At 33.2% G+C, this 21,908-nt stretch overlaps 2 protein-coding genes across 3 annotated transcripts; one reads left to right on the top strand and one right to left on the bottom strand.

The window, feature by feature from the left end:
* The first annotated feature begins 6,270 nt into the window (after positions 1-6,270).
* On the top strand, positions 6,271-14,847 carry LOC109814602 (1,4-alpha-glucan-branching enzyme 1, chloroplastic/amyloplastic). Of its 2 annotated transcripts, XM_020379064.3 has the most exons (14): positions 6,271-6,624; positions 7,236-7,352; positions 7,836-8,046; positions 8,991-9,060; positions 9,159-9,428; positions 10,129-11,035; positions 11,183-11,299; positions 11,435-11,497; positions 11,679-11,786; positions 12,508-12,609; positions 12,906-12,973; positions 13,265-13,346; positions 13,880-13,996; positions 14,332-14,847. In XM_020379064.3, exons 1-14 carry the CDS (start codon positions 6,556-6,558, stop codon positions 14,632-14,634), a joined length of 2,604 nt encoding a protein of 867 aa, XP_020234653.1. In that variant the 5' UTR covers positions 6,271-6,555; the 3' UTR covers positions 14,635-14,847. The 2 variants fall into 2 exon arrangements, with proteins under 2 accessions (XP_020234653.1, XP_029130442.1); XM_029274609.2 differs by lacking the exon at positions 6,271-6,624 and having other exon boundaries at positions 7,759-8,046.
* A 1,168-nt stretch (positions 14,848-16,015) lies between these two features.
* Positions 16,016-17,027, bottom strand: LOC109814618 (uncharacterized). The gene is made up of 2 exons (XM_020379085.3): positions 16,832-17,027; positions 16,016-16,748 (listed from the first exon to the last, which is right to left on the bottom strand). Exons 1-2 carry the CDS (start codon positions 16,950-16,952, stop codon positions 16,249-16,251), a joined length of 621 nt encoding a protein of 206 aa, XP_020234674.1. The 5' UTR covers positions 16,953-17,027; the 3' UTR covers positions 16,016-16,248.
* Positions 17,028-21,908: the final 4,881 nt, after the last annotated feature.

Raw genomic sequence — 21,908 nt, forward strand, 5'->3', positions numbered from 1 at the left:
TTATAAAACTTTGTGCATATTACTACAACTAACTAAATCAATGTTAATAATTAAAAAATCATCCATTTAACTTGTTAGATACCGACATGTTTAATAGTTTACAAATTTCTTAATTATTTTGGTGGTTTTTTTTTTTGTAACTAATATATTTAAAAATTTTAATTATAAAATTTTAGATGATTTGGTAAAGTTTAAAAAAAGTTTTATATTTTAGGGTTTAAAATTTATGATTCTAGAGTATAAGTTTCTAGGGTTTATATCATGTGCTTTATTAAAGTTTAAAAGATTAGTTATACCATGTCTTTATTTTTATTTGATTGACAATATTTTTTACACACAGTTAAATGGTTAATGGAGGGAGCCAAGATGAAAAATATGTTTCATAATGATGGGAAAAACATAATTTTTTATTATTTAACCAATTATTTCATAAAACACCTAAAATTTTGTAAGTAACATATTTAACTATAAAACTGAACACTATCAAAGTTTTAAAAATTAGTTTATCATGACTTTTTTTTATTTGATTGATACATAGTTAGATAGTTATTGGATGGAGACAAAATGAAGAAATATGTTTCTCGATGAGGAGAAAATGTAAAAGGAAAAAAAAAAGTTATTAAACGAATCAACCCATGAAACATTCAAATAAAAACTCTAAAATAAAAAAATTACTAAACTCTATCTTGAGAAAAACAAAGAAAATCTTAAACTCATTGATAAAATAAAATAAGAGAAAAAAGTATATTTTTTTTACAATATATGTAGAAATGAAATCAGAAAAAAAAAAAAAAAAGTTAAAACCATCAAACACAAACATATTTGTTTGATTGTATACCACATAGATAATGAAATGCATGAATAAAGTGTAAATATACATGATAAACACGAAGATAAAGTAAAAACAAAATAAATAAGAAGATTCAAAACAAAACAAAAAAAGACACAAAATATATATCTAGAAGAAACTTATTCAAAAAGCATGTTATAGATTAATGAATGATATATATATGGTGATAGTTTTAAAGAAAGCAAAAGGTAAAGAGTTTAGGATTTAAATTATGAATTTAATTATAAAATAAAATATTATCTTTTAATTATAATTTAAGTTAGAATTTCAAACAAATTTTATTTTTTAAATTAAAAAGATTAAAAAATTATTACTAAAAATACTTTAGTGCTTTCAGTTTTAAATATGACATAATATAGAGAAGTATAATTATGTAAATTTGTTAAGCCTATTCAATTTATATATATATATATTAATTAGATAAAATGTTTTTTATTTCAATTTTAATTAGGATTTCAAACAAATTTTTATTTTTTAAATTTTTAAAAAAATATATTACTAGAAAGAGTTTAGTATCCTTGATTTTTACACGTGGTGTAATATAGAGAAATATAATTATGTAAATTTGTTAATCAACTCTGTTAATAACGAGGAGGATTTAAATGATATTGGTATAGTTTTTTATCAACTATTACACCGTTTAATAACTTTCAATTAAATGTGAATTTTTTAAAACCTACCGTTAGATTGAAAGTTTCTTACTCCTAGATCATATATACAAAATTTTATATTAAGTTAAAATGATTTGATACCTTATTCTTATAGAACAAAATTGATATAATATATACATTTCAAAATATACTAAAATATGAATACTTTAATTACTTTAAAATTATTGTTCAATTTTAACAAAATTTAATATACACATAAGATGATGTGAAGTTATAATTCAGCAGTTAGATTAACAAAATTCACAATTAATATAAATAGAGATGACAATGGGGCTAGATTGGTACGAGTTTCTATCTCTGTCCCCATCTCCTATACTCATTCCCATCTTTGTATCTATCGGACATGAGATTTGTGTCTAAAAATTAATTAAATAACTTTTTATAAAAAAAATAGGAAACAAAATTTTCAATAAATTTCACTCGACATAAATTTTAAAGTAGAGTAAAAATTGTATAAACATAAAATATTTTTTTTAAAAAATGTTTTTATAAGTTTAAAGTGCATACTAGCTAGTACGAGGTGGATAAACATATATCTATTTCTATGTTCGTATTTGGTCAAATTGGATTTTTTTGTCAAAGTTAATATGAGTTGGAATATTATTTATGAAAATGAGTTTATTTATCATCCATAAACATAAAATTATTAAAATAGTATAATAGTTGATAAAAGTTATATCAATATCGTTTAAATCTTCTTTATATATAACTATATATAATACGATTTAAATATCTATTTTATTTGTATATTTTTATTAATTTTAATTTTTATTCTTATAATTAAAAACTTTTCTATCTTTACCAAAAAAAAAGTCTTCCAAAAGAATATATATATATATATATATATATATATATATATATATATATATGGTTATAATTACACTGGTGTAACTTTTACTAAGTGTTCTTACCGGAAATCTACTGTAGAGATGATCTGCCGAGTAAGATTGGTGAGCCTCCTTCGCTGGTACGTTGGTGTTCCAAGATGGGGGTGGTACCTGCAAAAGAGACTCTGATGCTAAAGTTAGGGTTTATGTGAATATGAGTCTCGTATAAATAATGCACGTACCTTTGTGTGTATTAGGGTTTTGTTGGGCCTTGGGCCCGAGATCAGTTTATGACCTAATTGGATAGCGAGCCGATGTCGCCTAGCGCGTGTCCGAGGTCACTCCGCGCTGTGATGCCGAGCTCGAGCTCGGCATAGCGGTACGGATAATACACTAGCCCCCCGAGCTCCGAAGACCGTAGGTCGAGGAGTTAAGACCGAGCTTGACAAGGGATCGTGACTTTTCGCGTACGCCTATTTGTCATGACGCCATGTGTCATAATCGTCACCTCGTTCCCATAACGCGTGGGCGGCGCGGTGACAAGATTATATTTTTATTTGTTTGATGACGTGACCTCTTTGGGCCGATGTGGTGTTCCGATGTCCATGTTTCATGGTCGGGCTGAGGAGCTCGGCAATAATGAGCTTACTGCTTGATTAGGCTGGTAAACCTTTGACCGAGTCAGCAGATTGGTGAGGGATAAGTCGGCAACTCGGTTGGCCAGTACACTTGCCCCCCAAGCACCGAGTGATGTAAGAGCAAAGGGGCTTCTAAGGAGTTCCCAAATTTGTTGTTTGAAGGTTCAAATTCGACCTTGTTAAGTAGATGTGATCTCAAGGTTCAGACTCGACCTTGGCATATCAAGGTTCGAACTCGACCTTGGTTAAGAAAATGTGATCTCAAGGTTCGGACTCGACCTTGGCATATCAAGGTTCGAACTCAACCTTGGTTAAGAAAATGTGATCTCAAGGTTCAGACTCGACCTTGGCATATCAAGGTTCGGACTCGACCTTGGCATATCAAGGTTCGAACTCGACCTTGGTTAAGAAAATGTGATCTCAAGGTTCGAACTCGACCTTGGTATATCAAGGTTCAAACTCGACCTTGGTTAAGAAAATGTGATCTCAAGGTTCGGAGTCGACCTTGGCATATCAAGGTTCAAACTCGACCTTGGTTAAGAAAATGTGATCTCAAGGTTCGGACTCGACCTTGGCATATCAAGGTTCGAACTCGACCTTGGTTAAGAAAATGTGATCTCAAGGTTCGGACTCGACCTTGGCATCAAGGTTCGGATTTGACCTTGGCAACGTAATTTGTATTTGAAGGTTCGAACCCGACTTTAACATCAAGGTTCGAACTCGACCTTGGCAAGTCATCATGGTTAATGTGCCAATACCGAAAATGTATGGGAATGGAGTTGCTTTGTTGATTTATTTTTGAGGTGTGCCTCGTTAAAACCTTCCTTGGCCAAAAACCCTTTTCTTTAGTGGGAAAAAAGGTTGAGGAGGAAAAAAGAGTACATCACCTGAATTTACAAGTTAAGAGAAATAAAATTTGAGGTGGGTGGAATTTCAAGTTCCAAATTTTCCTTTGGAGGGGTTTGTTCTTGCTTCTCCCCGTAATCGCCAAACAAGGTCTCCAACTTTAAATGTTCGTGGCCTGACCTTGGTCTTGCTTTCCTTGTGGTTTGTCGCGAATTGCCTTGCAAAACTCGGCATGCTCCTCCATTTGGATGTACCCAGCAGCGCGAGCTCAGAGCTCGTCCATGTCGGGAGGAGGTCATCGACAAAGGCTATCGACGAAAGGTCCTGGCTTCAACGCCATGAGCATGGAGTGCAGTGCGACCTCGGGATTCAGATTTCGGATCTTTACCGAGATGGCGGCGAATCGTTCCATGAACGTCCGGAGTGGCTCGTCGTCACTCTGTTTGAGACTGGCCAGGGCAGCTGATGTTATGTTATGAGGTCGACTCGTCGCATACTGTGCTGTGAACCGTCTGACCAGGGTGCCGAAGCTGTCAATTGACTCAGCAGGTAGCTGGGTGTACCAGTTGAGCGCGACCTCCTTCAGTGAGGTCGGAAAAACCCTACACAAAATAGCATCGTTGTTAGTGTAGAGGTTTACCTGTGTCGTATACAGGTCGATGTGCTCATTGGGGTCCGTCGTGCCATCATAGCGATCGAGGTGGAGAGGCTTCCACCCCTGGGGGAGTGGTGTCTCCATGATGCTGTCCACAAAGGGATGACGGTGGAAGGTTGCTTGACCCCCTGTGACATGAGTTGGGGCCTTGCTGACTTCATGGGCCGACTTGTTCGTCGGAACATGAGACCGATGCGTGGCAGGTCGTGGAGTCGGTGCCCTAGTCGCAGTTCGGGGCTGAGAGACCGAGTGCCCTTCTTCCTCGTGGAGGTTGCTCGCCTCAAGAGGATGATCAGAGGGGCGTCGAGGGAGCTGGGCGCGAATCTGCTCGTTCTCATAACGTAGCGCCGCTAGGTCAGCTTCATTGGCGGTCTGCATTGCCGCTAGGTCAGTTTCGTGCTGGGCACGCATGTTTCGCAGATCGGCATCGTGTTGCTGCCGCATCTGTTCGACCTGGTCGATCAGTCTCCTCAATGTGGCTTCGTTGTCCATGGTAGTTGAGTGATCTGCGTCGTCTGTTGCGCGTTTGCTATGACTTCTGGTGAATACCATAAGCGTGGCCGATAAGAGCTGTCTTGATCGGCCCCACGGTGGGCGCCAAATGTTTTTACCGGAAATCTACTGTGGAGATGATCTGCCGAGTAAGATTGGTGAGCCTCCTTCGTTGGTACGTTGGTGTTCCAAGATGGGGGTGATACCTGCAAAAGAGACTCCGATGCTAAAATTAGGGTTTGTGTGAATATGAGTCTCGTATAAATAATGCACGTACTTTTGTGTGTATTAGGGTTTTGTTGGGCCTTGGGCCCGAGATCAGTTTATGACCTAATTGGATAGCGAGCCGATGTCGCCTAACGCGTGTCCGAGGTCACTCCGCACTGTGATGCTGAGCTCGAGTTCGGCATAGCGGTACGGATAGTACACTAAATATTACACCGCTCAATAACTTTATATTAAATGTGAATTTTTTAAATTCAACCGTTAGATTGAAAGTTCATATTACTTTATACGTGTATATTAAATTTTGTTAAAATTAAAAAGCAACTTAAAAATAATTAAAGTGTTCATATTTTAGTGTATTTTGAAATAAATATATTACGTTATTTTGTTTTATAAAAATGAAGTATCAAATCATCTTGAACTAATATAAAATTTTGTATATATGTTCTAAGAAATAGTAATATAAACTTTCAATCTAACGGTTAGATTTACAAAATTCACAATTAATATAAAGTTATTGAGCAGTGTAATACTTAGTAAAAGTTACACCGATGTAATTATAACCTCACTCATATATATATGAGGAGGAAGATGATTATTATAGCATCGATGTAATTTTTATTAAGTATTATATCGCTCAATAATTTTATATTAAATACGAATTTTGTAAATTCAATCGTTAGACTGAAAATTATGTATTTAAATCTAACGGTTAAATTTATAATTTCATATTTAATATAAAGTTATTGAACAATGTAATAAATTTACACTTATTATTATACGAGTTAATCATTTATACACTGTTAGTGTAAAAAAAAATTTATACTGACAACCAATCATATCTTTTAGTAGTGTTATGTCAATTACTTATTTAATGAAATAAAAATAAAAAAATAATTTAATAGATATAATTAATTATTAATATAAAAAAGTTTTACACTACTAATAATGTATAAGGGATTAAGTCTTATTATACCCCCTCTATATATATATATATTATTGATATTTTCTTGACAAACATAATGTAATTAGTGCATGTTTGATATATTGCGAGAAGGAAGAGGACGACGTATAAAAGATAAACAGATGGAACCTCTGGCACCGTTGCTTGCTTCTTCCAGCGGGGAAGGATATGCTTTACTTTCCTCTGTTTCTTCTTTGTAATCTAGCAATGAAAGGACGGTTAAGCTTAATAATTCATCCCAAAATGGGTCCCTGATACTGATTTTTCAGCACATTGCTATTTATACAACGCCTCTTCTACTTCTCTTCATCATGTTCGCGGACATTGCTTCAAGCTGAACTCCAACTTGGCCTCCTTGATCCAAGGCTGTCTTTGGATTCTGCAGAAATGATTAACTGTTTCGGCCTTAATCCTCTCATTTCCGCCTCTTCAACAAGCATTGCCTGCATCACTCACGTAATCCACTCTCTTCAACTTTTGTCTCTGTTTTCTTCTTTCTACACTCTATAAATTTTACGCCGTTTTCCTGTCACTAACAACCATTGTTCCTTTTGCTTTTATCCCCTTCTTAACCCTAGATTTGTCACGGTTCATGCTAGAATAACTAGCTCGTGAAATCATGAGCTAGAGATGTAAATATACAGTGCTAGTTTTGTTATCTCTGATATTTCGTCGCGCGAAGTTATTTTCTAGTATGTAGTGACCAGTGAGTGAATCACACTTATTTTAGTTCATTTCTATATTTATAGCAAGAGGTTCTAAACACAGAATTAAAATTACCGCAAACACCGATCCTTGTTTACCAAAACGTGTTGTGAATGACAGCGTTTTCATGTTTAAAACTGTCGTGACTCGTGAGAGTAAGGTAAAACTCAACTATTGGGGTTCATATTATAGATCTTTACCACCGCACCACTACTTGCTTTTGCTCTTGTTTACATAATCTCTCCATAATTTTTTCATAATTTAAACTTTAGTGATGTAGGCTATCGGCTTGTTACTATTATGCGTTGATTGCTTTCATCTGTAATGATTTATATACGATTCTCTGTTTTTGTTTTTGGCAGAAATTGGGAAATAAGCAGCATCTTGCAACGCAAAAGTCAGTAGATCTAGCTCTTGGCTATCGGAAGTCACATGGATATGGGTTCAGTTTTGGATTGAGAAGATCAGTACACGAGACGGTATATTTGACTATGTTTCATGTCCCTTATTTAAATGATTAGGGTAAATGTTTCTTGAGAAACTTAAACGCAAATGTGTTGTCCGTAGTCCTAACTGGTATCCAGTGTTGTCTGGAGGTCATGTATTTAAGAACTGTTTGTTGCTTTTGTCAGAATAATTTTCTTTTAAAATATAGTTCAGTATGTTTGGTGGCAGTGCGTAAATGTGATTATGGAGCCCAAGTTGGTTAAAACGTGAACATATTAAACGTGAACATATCAATGTGTGTAGTAGCATGTTAAACTTTTCTCATATTTTCTACTTGTTTATTCCAGATAGAAGTGAATGATAAAAGTGAATTAATTAAATTGACATGAAACATTTGGACTCTAGTCTGATAGATTTGCCACATTTTTTTAATGGAAGTTTGTACATCAGTTATCCCACGTACACAAATATGCTGTGCATGTGGATAAGTAGCCTCAGTGTTTTCCTACAACTAGGTGGGCTCTCGTTTCAAGGGCATAGCTGTTATGACAGATGACAAATCAACAATGTCATCTACCGAGGAAGACTTAGAAAACATTGGCATCTTTCGAAGTGATCCAGCCCTAGAGCCATATGAAAAACACTTCAAATATAGACTGAAGAGATATGTAGATCAGAAAAAGCTCATTGAAGAATATGAAGGAGGTCTTGAGGAATTTGCTCGAGGTGATTTTGATTCTTGGCATTGTTTCATGTTTGCCTTTTCTTTTATATATATCTATGCATACAGAATTAGATAATTGCTATGATTTTGTGCATAACTACAAACTACATGTCCATGATAAAGTTGGGATATTACTCAACTAATATTTAGTGGTGAGTGTCTGTTATGAACCCTAGAAAGAGAACTGAGAAATTGATAGAAACGTAGGAAACAAACAATTCCCCCTTTACAATGGGTTTCCTTTTTCATACAAACTTCCTAATTCTGTGCATGAATCTATCCATCTTTATTTCTCCATATTTATCTAACTGACATCCCCTTTTAAGTTTTAACTAACTAATTGATCTAACTGTCCGTAACTAATTTTCATCTGTCCCAACAGTGTTTGTGGTAGATAAGTTATAGTAAATTATCAAGCATGCACAAGCAAACTTACAATAATGTAAATTTGTGTGAACACTGTCAATTGATTATGTTGGAGACATCAGCCTATTTCAAATTAATTGCCATGTTTATGTTGTATCCCTGTCAGATCTCTGCCAGACACTTCATAGATACTTCAAGTACTCCTAAATGCATTATATGATTTTTATACCAAAACAGATGGAAATATCAGAATTATTAGATAAACTATAGCATTTTATGATCTTTATAATGACTTATGTTGACTTCACTTTTTAAAACATTCTTTTTTTCTTTTTTTAATTTGATCCTTGTGTTTTATTTATTTTCTTTTATACTATATTTTTATGTTGTATTGTAGTTGTGTCAAGTCTTTCAATTTATAAACTTGTTGTATCTCCATGTTCATGTCATATCTTATATCATATCCATGTTTCAACTGGATTGATTTCTTTTAAAATGCCTCACTAATTTGTTAGATTGATTCTAGTGACAGCTTTAATATAATGTTTCCTTTTCTTTTCCCTTCCACTTTCTCTCCTAGGTTATTTGAAATTTGGATTTAACAGAGAAGAAGGTGGCATTGTGTACTGTGAGTGGGCACCTGCTGCTCAGTATGTTATTTCTGATGATACAAATTAGTCAAGTTTATTTGTCATTGGTTTATTTAGTTTTCTTTTCATCTTTTATATTATATTTCTTTCAATGCTAGGGAAGCACAAATTATTGGAGACTTTAATGGATGGGATGGATCCAACCACCAGATGGAAAAAAATCAGTTTGGCGTTTGGAGTATTAAGATCCCTGATGCTGATGGAAGTCCAGCTATACCTCACAATTCAAGAGTGAAGTTTAGATTCAGACACGGGGATGGAGTTTGGGTTGATCGCATCCCTGCTTGGATCAAATATGCCACTGTTGATCCTACCAGATTTGCTGCTCCTTATGATGGTGTCTACTGGGATCCACCACTTTTAGAGAGGTTCCATTATTCACCTGTTGAATATCTTTTGAACTTTTATCTTTGATAAAGAATTAAGCATTGCATCTGAAGGATCAATACTAAAAGGGACTTTGACTTATGCCACATATTAACTGGATTTAAAATTCTGTGAATAATTTCTTACAATTTTGGAAATTCTATTTTTTTTAATATATATATTTTAATTGAATTTCAATTAATTAAAAAGTTTGGATTAAAATTTAGGTAATTATTTCAGTTGAATGATAAATGAATTCTTATCTTTAAGGCATATATGAAATGCAAATGTAACATGATACATGATTTTTATTATAAAATATTTAATTTTTTTTGCTCATGTCATTATTTGAAATTGTCAGTTCATATCATGATTGATGAATGAAATAATAGTCTAATACTGATTTCAAATGTGTTATATTAAAATCCATGTACCAAAAAGGAGTTCCAATTTTTTTTTATATTTCACACATTGGCATTTTCCCCCCCTCTTTTCTGTCTGGTCATTAAAAATAAAATAACATTGTTCTGGATTTAGTTTGCAAGAGAAAGAGGAAAGTGTCTATTTGATTTAACAGTTGTAAATAGCTTAACTAGGCCAAATGATACTACCATTCTTTAATATATTTGGTATCTATATTTTCCTCACGCTTGACTCTTGATTATGTTCAGATGATATTATATTTTCGTTTTTGTTCTGCAGGTATCAGTTTAAATATCCTCGTCCACCAAAGCCGAAGGCCCCACGGATATATGAGGCTCATGTGGGTATGAGTAGCTCTGAACCCCGAATAAACTCTTACAGGGAATTTGCAGACGAGATTTTGCCACGTATTCGGGCAAATAACTATAATACAGTCCAGCTGATGGCTGTGATGGAGCATTCCTATTATGCATCATTTGGATATCATGTAACAAATTTTTTTGCCGTGAGCAGTAGATCTGGAACCCCTGAAGATCTTAAATATCTGATAGATAAGGCCCATAGCCTAGGTTTGCAGGTTTTGATGGATGTCATCCATAGTCATGCTAGTAATAATGTTACTGATGGACTAAATGGTTTTGATGTTGGCCAAACTTCACAAGATTCTTACTTCCATACGGGAGATAGAGGCTATCATAAATTGTGGGATAGTAGACTCTTTAACTATGCTAACTGGGAAGTTCTTCGTTTCCTTTTATCTAATTTAAGGTGGTGGCTTGAGGAATTTAAATTTGATGGATTTCGATTTGATGGAGTAACATCCATGTTGTATCATCACCATGGAATCAACATTGCATTTACAGGGAATTATAATGAATATTTTAGTGAAGCAACAGATGTGGATGCTGTTGTCTATCTGATGCTGGCTAATTGTCTGATCCATAGTCTTTTGCCAGATGCAACTGTCATTGCTGAAGATGTCTCTGGCATGCCTGGACTTGGTCAGCCAGTTTCTGATGGTGGAATTGGTTTTGACTATCGTCTAGCCATGGCTATCCCTGATAAATGGATTGATTACTTGAAGAATAAGAATGACTCCACATGGTCAATGAAGGAAATATCTTCGAGTTTGACAAATAGGAGATACACTGAGAAATGTGTTTCCTATGCTGAAAGCCATGACCAGGTATGAGCTTTGCCATTGTATGTTTAGTGCTACCTTTGTGATGGAGATACTATAAGATTTTAGGCAAAATTAAATTTGTGAACGGCTGTAATGTTTCATTGTTTTTTGACTCCACTATCAATTTTATATAATTTTTACCGTGGGCAGGCCATTGTTGGAGACAAGACTGTTGCATTTCTCCTAATGGATAAAGAAATGTATTCTGGCATGTCTTGCTTGGCTGATGCTTCTCCTGTTGTTGAGCGAGGGATTGCTCTTCACAAGGTTGTTTATCTGGTCATAAAGATTGCTGCACTACATCATTCATATAGAAATGAGATTGCAAAGCTGCTAACACAATACATAATTATCGTTGCTCTATAATTTCCCTAGAGTCATTGTTATCTCAATCTTTTGCAGATGATACACTTCATAACCATGGCATTAGGTGGAGAGGGCTACCTAAATTTCATGGGCAATGAGGTATGTATACTGCATTATTCTTCCTGCAAAACTGCTGCTCACTGTGTTATGTATAGTTCTACTAACTGTGATTATTTTATTGAATATAAAGTAAAGTGTTTATGAGCATCCCACCCTTATTACTATAGTTGTATAACATGTATTAGATTTTGTTAAGTTATATTCATGAGGCCATTTTTAGTTTGGCCATCCTGAGTGGATTGATTTCCCAAGAGAAGGCAATGGATGGAGTTATGAGAAGTGCAGGCGTCAGTGGAATTTGGTGGATACAGATCACTTGAGATACAAGGTAATATTTTATTTATTTATTTGTGTTTGGTGGTAGTCTTTTGTGGGGGCTAGGGGTGAGTTATAGATCCCATATTTATTTATTTGTTTTTGGTGGTAGCCTATTGTTTATACTTTATAGATCCCATATGTCTTCACTTGACACAATATTGATATCTCTTTTGTGGCTTCATTTCTCGGACTTTTGTGAAAGTTTAATTATTTTCAGTATCAATGGAGTCCTTTAATTGTTGTTATGCATGTATGAAGCAAGTATATTTTTTGAACATTAACCTCATTTGAATGTGCTCGAATAAACCTTTTATTCAAATTGTTAAAATTATGAAAACCTTAATTCCTTGCTGAATTGGGTTAAAACAAAAGGAAATATAAATTTGTAAGATACAATACAAGAATTTTCTTGTTTACATGTATGATTTTCTTGTAAATGATAAAAAAAATGGTGTAAACAGATGTGTAACATTTGAACTCCCATCAACTTCAGAAATTCATAGATTAAAATTTATTGTTACGACTGGAATATCTGTGTTAGCTTTGTGTTAAACTGATATGCCAGGGTAAGTATTGTTATCAAATGGGCACTGCCATTCAGCATGTTTTTATAATCATATTTTGTGGAGCCCCCTTTTCCCTCTGCAGAACTCTGATTATTCTCTTTTCTTCTAGCAGTGTGTTGCTCATAGAAACAGTATGTTATAGTTTATTTTTTGGAACTTGTGCAGTTCATGAATGCATTTGACAGAGCAATGAACTTGCTTGATGATAAATTCTCATTCCTCGCATCAACAAAACAGATCGTGAGCGGCACAGATGATGAAAACAAGGTGAATATGCCCCCAATTGATTGTACTATACTCATTCATAATTTGATGATTTTTGCCACTTGCTATTCATTTAAGAGATTGTCTTGTATCAAGATTGATTAAAATAGAACTGCTTTCAAGTTTCAATGAAATATACATAGGTGTTGTGAACATAATGAAGAGGTAATTCTCAAACATGAGTGATTGTAGAAAATAAATACATTAACAAACGATTGACTACTCCGAGACTTTAGTTAATTTCAGGTTTAACAACTGCTATGTTTTAATTAACTGCTTAAGGGTTACTTCTTTTATAGGTTATAGTCTTTGAGCGAGGAAATCTGGTATTTGTATTCAATTTTCATCCAGAGAACACATATGAAGGGTATGAAATATATGTTCAATTTTCATTTGTTTAGGGAAAAAACTTAGATACAAACTCTTAAGTACTTTTAGTGTTGTTCTTCAATCAAATTAGAGTTTTACCTCGGTAATTTGCATAATAAAAGTTCACATTAATTATCAACATGGATTATCGAGGCAAAACTTCAATTTTTATTGGAAACAACACCGATAGTATCTAAGAAACTCCATTTAAGTTTTGTCTCTTTATATGTATTACTGTAATAATAACTGTTAACCATAAATGATTTGGCTGAAACGTTTGAATATGCAGGTATAAAGTTGGATGCGACTTGCCTGGGAAATATAGAGTTGCCCTGGATAGTGATGCTTGGGAATTTGGAGGACAAGGAAGAGTAAGCAGCCCTAATCTCTCTGGTGGTAAACATGAGTATAATCAGGGAGGGAACTGCGGTCAGCCAAGGGGGATGCTACCCTATCGTCCCCAAGATTGATTTGAAATTGCAAATAGCACTTCCCTAAGTTCTCTTTAAGCTTTTGTAATTTGTTAAAAATATAAAATTAAAATTTGTTTTGCCTCTCAAACCTTCTATTCTGCCCGAATCTAATGATTTATTACATGCCAATTGCCACTTATGAGCAGCAGTGAGATTGGGGTGGGTGTGGATGGGGTTGGGGTTGGGGAACAACTAAGGAGGAAAGGATGAAACCAATAATATACTATGAAATGATATAACTGTTCTGATTTTTCCGTGAGTGATAGTGAAGGACAAAATGGATGTAAGAGGGGAAGAGAGAAGAATGGGAGGGGACAGTTGACACACGACTCTGATTTTTAGAGTTCAACTCAGTTGCTATTATTAAGTGGTTCCTGAATATGTGTTCATTATTTTTCATGTTGCTGAGGTTGACTATTTTCCACTCCTAGGTGGGACACGATGTAGATCACTTCACGTCCCCAGAAGGCATACCAGGAATCCCCGAAACAAATTTTAATAATCGCCCCAATTCATTCAAGGTCCTCTCCCCTGCCCGTACTTGTGTGGTATGTTTATCTGATGCCCTTTAAAATCTCTTTTATTTCTACTTTCTGTTTTTTTTAAAATTGTCCTCTTTTACTGGTTTATTTGCATATGCTTTTTTAGTCATACATTTGAGCTGCAAAGTTAGCTTTCCCATTTTTCTTCCCTACAACGATGTGAATTGCTGATTTATTTTGTCTGGGAAATTGGAAATAATATGATCATGAAAGGAAGATCTCTATTTTGTGGATGGTTGATTTGTTAAATGTCAAAATTAAGTTTGAGCTGCCATGTTAAAGTTTTCGTTTACTCTTCCCTCGATATACCAATTGCTAATTCAATTTGAAAATTTCCAAAGGTATATTATAGAGTGGAAGAAAGCCAAGAAGAAGACACTAATGACAGTTTGGTTGGGGTGGTAGAAGAGACTTTTGCGGCATCAGAAGTTATTGAAATTCCTGATGAATCTGCTTCTATAGAAAGTGAAGCTAGCAATTCGGACGAGGTGATAGAGACATTGGCTGTAGCAGATGGTGAAGTTGCAAAAATTGCTGATGCGGTAGAAAGTCAAGACAGCAATCTTGATCAGGTGGAAGAGACAATAGCAGCAGCTGTTGAAAGTGAGGTAGTTCGAGACGAACTAGACGATGCAGACAACTGAGAATCTTTTATCGTTGTGAATAATAGAGTTTACTTGGCTTCTAGAGTATTGAATCCAGGTGGATGGACTGAGCAAGATTTCGGGTATTATTGGTGGAAAATGTTTGTTTGTCAAACCATCGTGTATATACATGTTATCTAGAAGGTGCAGACAATAGAGTTTTTTTTTTTTTTTTTTTTGAATATTTATCATATTATCTAGAATATTATCATATATATATATCCACAGACACACAGACATATATATATATATATATATATATATATATAGACAGAGAGAGGGGGTGGGGGGGAGGGGAGAGGTATAGTGTTTGATTGGAGAATGTTGAGGAAGAGGGATATTTTTATAATTTTTTCTTGTTTGGATTAATATTTAGGAGGGAAAAGAAGAGCAAAATACTTCGACATCTCATTTCAACTCTTCTCAAATATTAGAAAAATTGGAGGAAGAGGAAGGGTTTTAAAATATAAATTAAAAATTATAAGAGTAAAGAAAATGTCACCTCTCCTATTTATTAAATTTTTTTTGGATTTTTTTTTCAACTAAACAAAATTTTTAATTTCATTCCTCCTTTCTCCTTCCCTTCTCCATTTACCTCTTTTTTTTTCTTTTTTTTTTTCCCACTTTTGAATCATATAGACTCTTGGAGGGGGAAAAAAGAGAAGTAATAGATGAGGATGAAAAAGTGGGTAGCTTGGTTGAGATGAAATATTAACAAAAGATATTAAAAGTAAGTGGGTGGAGGCATTTTAAAATTTCCACTGTAAAGGGTGAAAATTTTGACTAAGGAATAAGGATCAATTTTATACTGAAATCGTTTGTCTTGAGATTTGATCGATCAAATTACTGGCATGAGAGGTGAAGGAAAGAAAAAAAAATTGAAATTTACACACATTTAAAATGTTTTTTTTAGATTAAAGTACTAAACACTTATTTTATTTTTCTTTTTGTTTATTTTAAAAAAACTTATTTTTATCCTTGTTTTTCACATATTTTTCTTCGCTCTCTCTCTATTTTCTTCATGACAAACACATTGTTTGTGCTTGTTAATTTAACCAATTATATGCACGTTACAGGCATGAAATGTGAACGAAAGCAAAAATTTGAAATCAGTAAAAAAATAATTAAATACCATTGAAAGGTTTTTAGAAGGAAAATAAGAAAACCTTGTTCGTTCATTTGTGATCAGTGCTAACTACTAAACAACAACACATTAAATAATTTGTTATCACTCTGAGAAAGATTTCATCTATAAAAAACCAAAAAGACTTCAGTAGTTCTTGAATCCGGAATTAATAAAGCAATTAGCAAATCCCAGTCAAGCGGAAAACAGAGTAATTTGCAAATCCCAGCCAAGCATAAAACAGGGATAATTTGTAAATTGTTAAACAAATGAGAAAAAAAATTTATTTCATAGATCACGGATATACATACTAATATCACGTAAGAATTATAAAGAGAATGATCTCAAATAAACTTGAACGTTTCATTGGCAAGTAAAATTGCAAACTATAACCAAGATAGAGAACAAGATTCAACCCCAAACATCAAATTAAATGGAGTTCTCAATCTTTCCCCTCCAAGAAAAAAAAATAAAATAAAACCCTATCGGTTTCATATCCTTCGTGCTCTTGTTCCCATCTTTTTCTCTCCAGCGACAACAGATTTGTCAAATTTTGCAGCAAGAGGAGGTTTCTTATTCTCCTTGGTCATGCTTCTAAGCATATACCTTGGTGTTTCGGTCATACCAGTAGAGTAAGCAGCAGAAATAGATTTTCTCAAATTTCCATTTCTTCTCACAGTACTCTTCTTTCCAGATTCCACCGTAACCCCAAGAGAACGAACAGGCTTAACCTTAGATTCATCGACCGAGCCCACTCCCTTCTTTCTCATGAGCCTCTCGTTCCTTCTCGCCGAATATTCGTCGTAGAATCTCCCTCTCTCGAACAGAACATTAGGGTTCGCACCGCCAGAGTTAGCACTCGGGTCCGAATTCACGTTGCTGAACTCGTCGCGAACCATCTTAGCCAGAGCCCGCAACTCGCACGAGATGGTGCGGTATTCGGGTCGCATCTTTGGAGAGAGAAGGGGTTTCTGAGATTTGGTCAAAGAACCTGCTTCAAATTCAAAAAAGATAAATAAAATGAAAATAAAAAAGAAGAAAATATTGAGGCGTTTCAAGAAGAAGAAGAAGAACCTGGTGGGGTTTGAAGAGAGGCAGAGTTTGATGAGTGAATGGGTTGAGGCTGTCGAAGACGCGATGGAGATCTTGGAAGTGGAGGCTTGTACATGGATTTCATTGTTGAAGCAGAGTACATGGTTTTTCAATGAGTGGTGAAATAGTGTGTTCTTGTGCCTCCCTTTTGTTATTTTATTGAAGGTGATGGGTTTGTTTGAATTGAGAAAGATATAGGAGCGTCTACAACGGTCATATTTTCCACCACACGGCTCACGACAGGTGTGTTCATTTCAAACGGTGAATTTTTTAGGTTATCAAATGAAAACCAGATTCCCTGTTTTAATTTTCCTGATACGCTTCTTTTTCTTTTTCCTTGCATTTATTACTATTAATATTATTTATTATTAATTATTATTATCATTGATTTCGATATTTTCTTCTTATCTATCTTTTTTTTTTTTTTTTTTTTTTCATTTATTAGTGTTGGACAAAGGACAATATATATTAAATACAGCGTACGTACTCCGTTTCAGTAAAAGTATTTGGAGAACGTTTGTTTTATATGTTAAATACAGCGTACGTACTTCCGCTTATACCGTTTGAGTAAAAGTATTTGGATTGGATTGAGTTCATTCTTGTCCATATTTGACTAGATTTTTTTATTCGAGCCATTTTATAAAATTTAATTTTGATCTAATTAAAATAAAAAAATATATGAAATATATTCATTTTAACATTATATATAGTTAAGTTGTAAATTAAAAAATATAAAACTTAAATTAAGGTATATTTTATAATATATATTTTTAAAATAAATAATTTTATTATAAATATAATATTATTTTATTAAAATATTAATAATTAAATAATTTTTTATAATTAATATATAATAATTTAATAAAATTTATATTTCTTAAGACAAAATTTCTATTAAATCGGGTTGGATGACTCGAAACATAACTTGAATCCATCTTAAAAATATTATGAACTTAATTTTAAAGTTCAAATTCCTCTAAATTAAAACTTTATTATTGACCATGATATTAAACAAATGTTATGATAATTAATATGTATTTAATAAAATAAGAAATAAAAGTACAATCTAATTTAAATAATAAATATTGATTGCCAAAATATCAACTTAATATTTATTATCATGGTTAACATTACACTTTTAATGGTTCACGAATAAATATTTAATGGTTGAATAAAAATTATAGATTTTATAAAATTAGAAGAACAAAATTGTGAAATGTATATAATAGGAAATCAAATATGTAATTTAGCCTAATTATTTAAAAGAGAATACACTCAAAGATAAAATCACTCTTTAAAAAAATAAATTTAAGAGAATAGTTAATTAAGGTTTAGACAAAAAGATAATACAGAAAGATAAATAAAATTCAATTAACTTAAAATATTTATTCTAAATTAAATTTAGTTTTAGTTTTCTAATTTTTAATTATATTTTTTCTAATAAATTTTAATATTAAATGTAAGACCCATTTTCTTCCCTCTCAACTTTCCCTCCACTCTTTTCTTCCTCCCCATTCACTCATTCTCTCCTTGCCTTGTTTTCTTTTCTTTGATCCTTGGTGGCTATAGGTGCTGAGCTAAAGTCAGGTGGTGCTAGCTGAGTGTTCGGAACTTTATCTTCCCCTCCTTCGTTGCTCAAGCTTTGGTGAGACCCCGTACGGATTTGTTTCCTTCCTTTAATTCCCTAACCCTCATTCTTTGCTCACTTCTTTGCTGGGGACTTTTCTTTTTGGCTGATTCAAGGTGGTAGAGCTGAGTAAGTAGGGTGCATAGCTGGTGTTCGGAGTTCACTCTTCTCCTTCCGTGGGTGTTCAAACTCTTCTTCCTCTTCTTCTCTTTTGCCCCGGAAGCTCGGATTTTTCAGACCGAGGTAAGCGGAGCTAGATTTTTGTTGTGTATTGGCTGGACTGAGTCTAGGAACTCCTTTTGATTGTTGATGATTCATGATTTTGGGTTGAGATGGTTGAAAAAAATGGAACTTTGGGGGTTTTTGGTTTTTGAAGAAAATTTGGGGATCTACTTATTTTGTTGTTGCATGTGTGTAAAGGTGGTGTTTTTGGACTCTGGGATGAAAATATAGTATTTTAAACCGATTGCATGTGGAGTTTTCTGATTATTTTGCAGATTTTTGGAGCATTTTCGAAAATATGAGGTCTGCTGCTGAACTCGCGCTGGGCGTAGTTCTTCGCGTCGGGCGCGTGGTCATCTGAGGGCAGCATTTAGGCAAGCCGCCGGGCGCAAGGATGTGTGCGCCGGGCGGGCTTGGAGATGTTAGCCTCTGGATGGCCCGCGCCGGGCGAGAGTCGAGCCACGCTGGGCGCGATGTCAGTTGAAGATTGATTTTTGGGGTTTCTGGCATGACGCTAAGCGCGACTTTGGCCGCGCTGGGCGCGAGGACTCCTTGGAGTCTCTGCCATGGGAGGCGCTGGGCGCAATTCAAATTGCGCCGGGCACGAGACCAAGGGAGGTCTCTGCCTTCCCCACGCTGGGCGTGAGTTTGGTGCGCTGGGCGTGAGTTTGGTGCGCCGGGCGCGAAAAATTACTGAGAGTCTCTGACTGGCTTGCGCTGGCGCAATTACCTATTGCGCCAAGCGCGAGAGAGCCTTGAGCTCTCTGGCTGGGTCCCCACCGGGCGCGGGCATGCTTGCGCCGGGCGCGCTGACCCTCTTAAAAAATAAATTTAAGAGAATAGTTAATTAAGGTTTAGACAAAAAGATAATACAGAAAGATAAATAAAATTCAATTAACTTAAAATATTTATTCTAAATTAAATTTAGTTTTAGTTTTCTAATTTTTAATTATATTTTTTCTAATAAATTTTAATATTAAATATTATTTTTATTATTTTATTAAGATTTAATATATATTTAATTATCTCATGTATTTTTTTATAGCATTTAATTATCTCTGGATGACATGTTTAGATGTATGATTTAAATTTAAATTTGGAGACAAAATTTATGATAAAATTAAAATTTGTGTCACAAAAAGTAATTAAGTCAAATAAATAATATTATAATCAATTGTTTGTTGTGATATGATATGATAATTTTGTTATACTATTTATCATATCTTGTTGATACGCAATAACAAATTATTTATCAAAAATAATATATATATATATATATATATATATATATATATATATATATATATATATATATATGAATTTTGGATTATGATAATTTTACTCTACTATTTATCCTTTTATTCTCCTCGATTTAGATTGACTAAAGGTAAGAGAAACTTTGTGTCTGAATCATGAGTGGATTTGGTGTTTATTGGTTGTTTTCAATCATTACTTACTAGCTGTCGAATGGATTCTTGTTGAGAAACTGAGTTGAGTTTATTAAAGTGTTTTGAGGTGTAACATGGTGATTTTGATTCTAATGGATGCATGTTGATGTTGATGATAGAATTGTGTTTTTCATGTTGTATATAAGTTATATAGGGTGTTGCATGCTGGAAGTTTTTTGATTTTTAGGTGGATTTGAAAGATTCGAGTTTACTGTCCTATACATGTATAGATTATCTAAATCATCAGATAATTGTTGCATGTGAACCCTATGATAGTTGTTTGTTGTTGAATCTTTCTACTGTGTAATAATTGAACTATAGTAAGTGTATTGATCTGTCAAATCATTACACAACACAAATTCATAATCTCCTCAATATACACATGTTAAAATTACCTTTTTAAGATTAATTTATTAAAATTTTATTTAAAAATATATTTTAGTTATTTTAAATGTAATAATACTATTTAATATAGAAAAAAACCTACAACTTATGATAAAGATTCTTAACAAATTATTGATCTTACATTTTTTTTAAAACATATTTCTATTAAGAGGAGATAGAATATACATCATATTTTACATTATCATATAATCATAAACTAACGGTTATAAATAGTTTTTTAATTTTTTAATTAATATTTTAAAAATTATATTAATAAAGATTTTCAAATTAATGAACTGATAAAAGTTAAACCTTTATGTTAAAAAAATTAATCATTTTAAAATGATAATTAGAGGTTAGCCCATCCCAACAAATCAAGTTACGAAAAGTAGGCCATAATCATTTGAATTTTTGATTCGTTGTAAATTTCTTGGCTCCACATGGCCAAACAGGCTAAATTAACACGTGTTCTTCCTGTATTTACATAAACTTTATAAAAAATAAAATAATGAATAATATTGGACCAAATAGCCTGATAATTTTTCAATCTACATTTTATAGGTTCGATGTTCTAGTCCATCGGCCTGAGCAATTTGTCCAAACTTTTTAGCTTAAAATTTAAGAGTGTTTGTTATTTTCACCTCCCTGACTTATTAGATACACCTCAAATCTCCTTTTATATAAAATTACTTAAATGCCCTTTTTTATTTTATTTTTTCAAATTATTCTCTATACCTCAATTCTTTGCACTTTTCTTGTGAAAATTACTTTTCGAAATAATTTTTTTTAAATGATATATTTATTCTTGAAAGTATTTTTTAGACCGATAAATTATTTTGAAAAGTACTCTTTAAAATAAGAAGTATGTTTACATAAAAGTATTTAATAAATCACAATAGGAGAGAAAATAAATCTAAAAGTTTGAAGAATGATAAAGATGAGGGGTTGTGAAATTAAGATTTAAAAATTCATAAAGATGGAATTAAAAAAATGATTTTAAAAAATAATGGAAATGGGACCACAAGTCTTTTGTTTGTTAGAGAAAGGAATCTAAGAAGTAAGAAAAAAAAATCAATATAGAGACACTAGACTAGGGAAAGGTTGTGGCAAAAAAGATAATGCATGGAAAAAAAAAGTAATAGAGTAGAGAAAAAAGTGAATGAGTGATGAATATATATCTCATTTGACAAGTGAATCAAGAATTGTATAATATTTGAAGATATCGTCCACGGAAATTTGTAGATATTTGTAATTTCTTTTCTAGTTCAACTTGTAATAATAACTATACATATTTATATAATTTGAGGATCATGTAATTAAAACAAATCATTAAAGATAAAATTGATTTAAAAGAATATGTTGTAGGCTCAAGTTAATA

This window comes from Cajanus cajan, chromosome 4, assembly GCF_000230855.2.
Source record: "Cajanus cajan strain Asha chromosome 4, NIPB_CcT2T_4, whole genome shotgun sequence".
NCBI classification, from domain to species: domain Eukaryota; kingdom Viridiplantae; phylum Streptophyta; class Magnoliopsida; order Fabales; family Fabaceae; genus Cajanus; species Cajanus cajan.

Excerpts from the sequence above, each read along its gene's own strand:
- LOC109814602 (XM_020379064.3), top strand. The coding sequence starts at position 6,556 with ATGATTAACTGTTTCGGCCTTAATCCTCTCATTTCCGCCTCTTCAACA. Across the intron at positions 8,047-8,990 it reads TCTTGAGGAATTTGCTCGAG|GTTATTTGAAATTTGGATTT; the intron begins GTGATTTTGATT and ends TTTCTCTCCTAG. Across the intron at positions 9,061-9,158 it reads GAGTGGGCACCTGCTGCTCA|GGAAGCACAAATTATTGGAG; the intron begins GTATGTTATTTC and ends TTTCAATGCTAG.
- LOC109814618 (XM_020379085.3), bottom strand. The coding sequence starts at position 16,952 with ATGTACTCTGCTTCAACAATGAAATCCATGTACAAGCCTCCACTTCCA. Across the intron at positions 16,749-16,831 it reads CTCTCTTCAAACCCCACCAG|GTTCTTTGACCAAATCTCAG; the intron begins GTTCTTCTTCTT and ends AATTTGAAGCAG.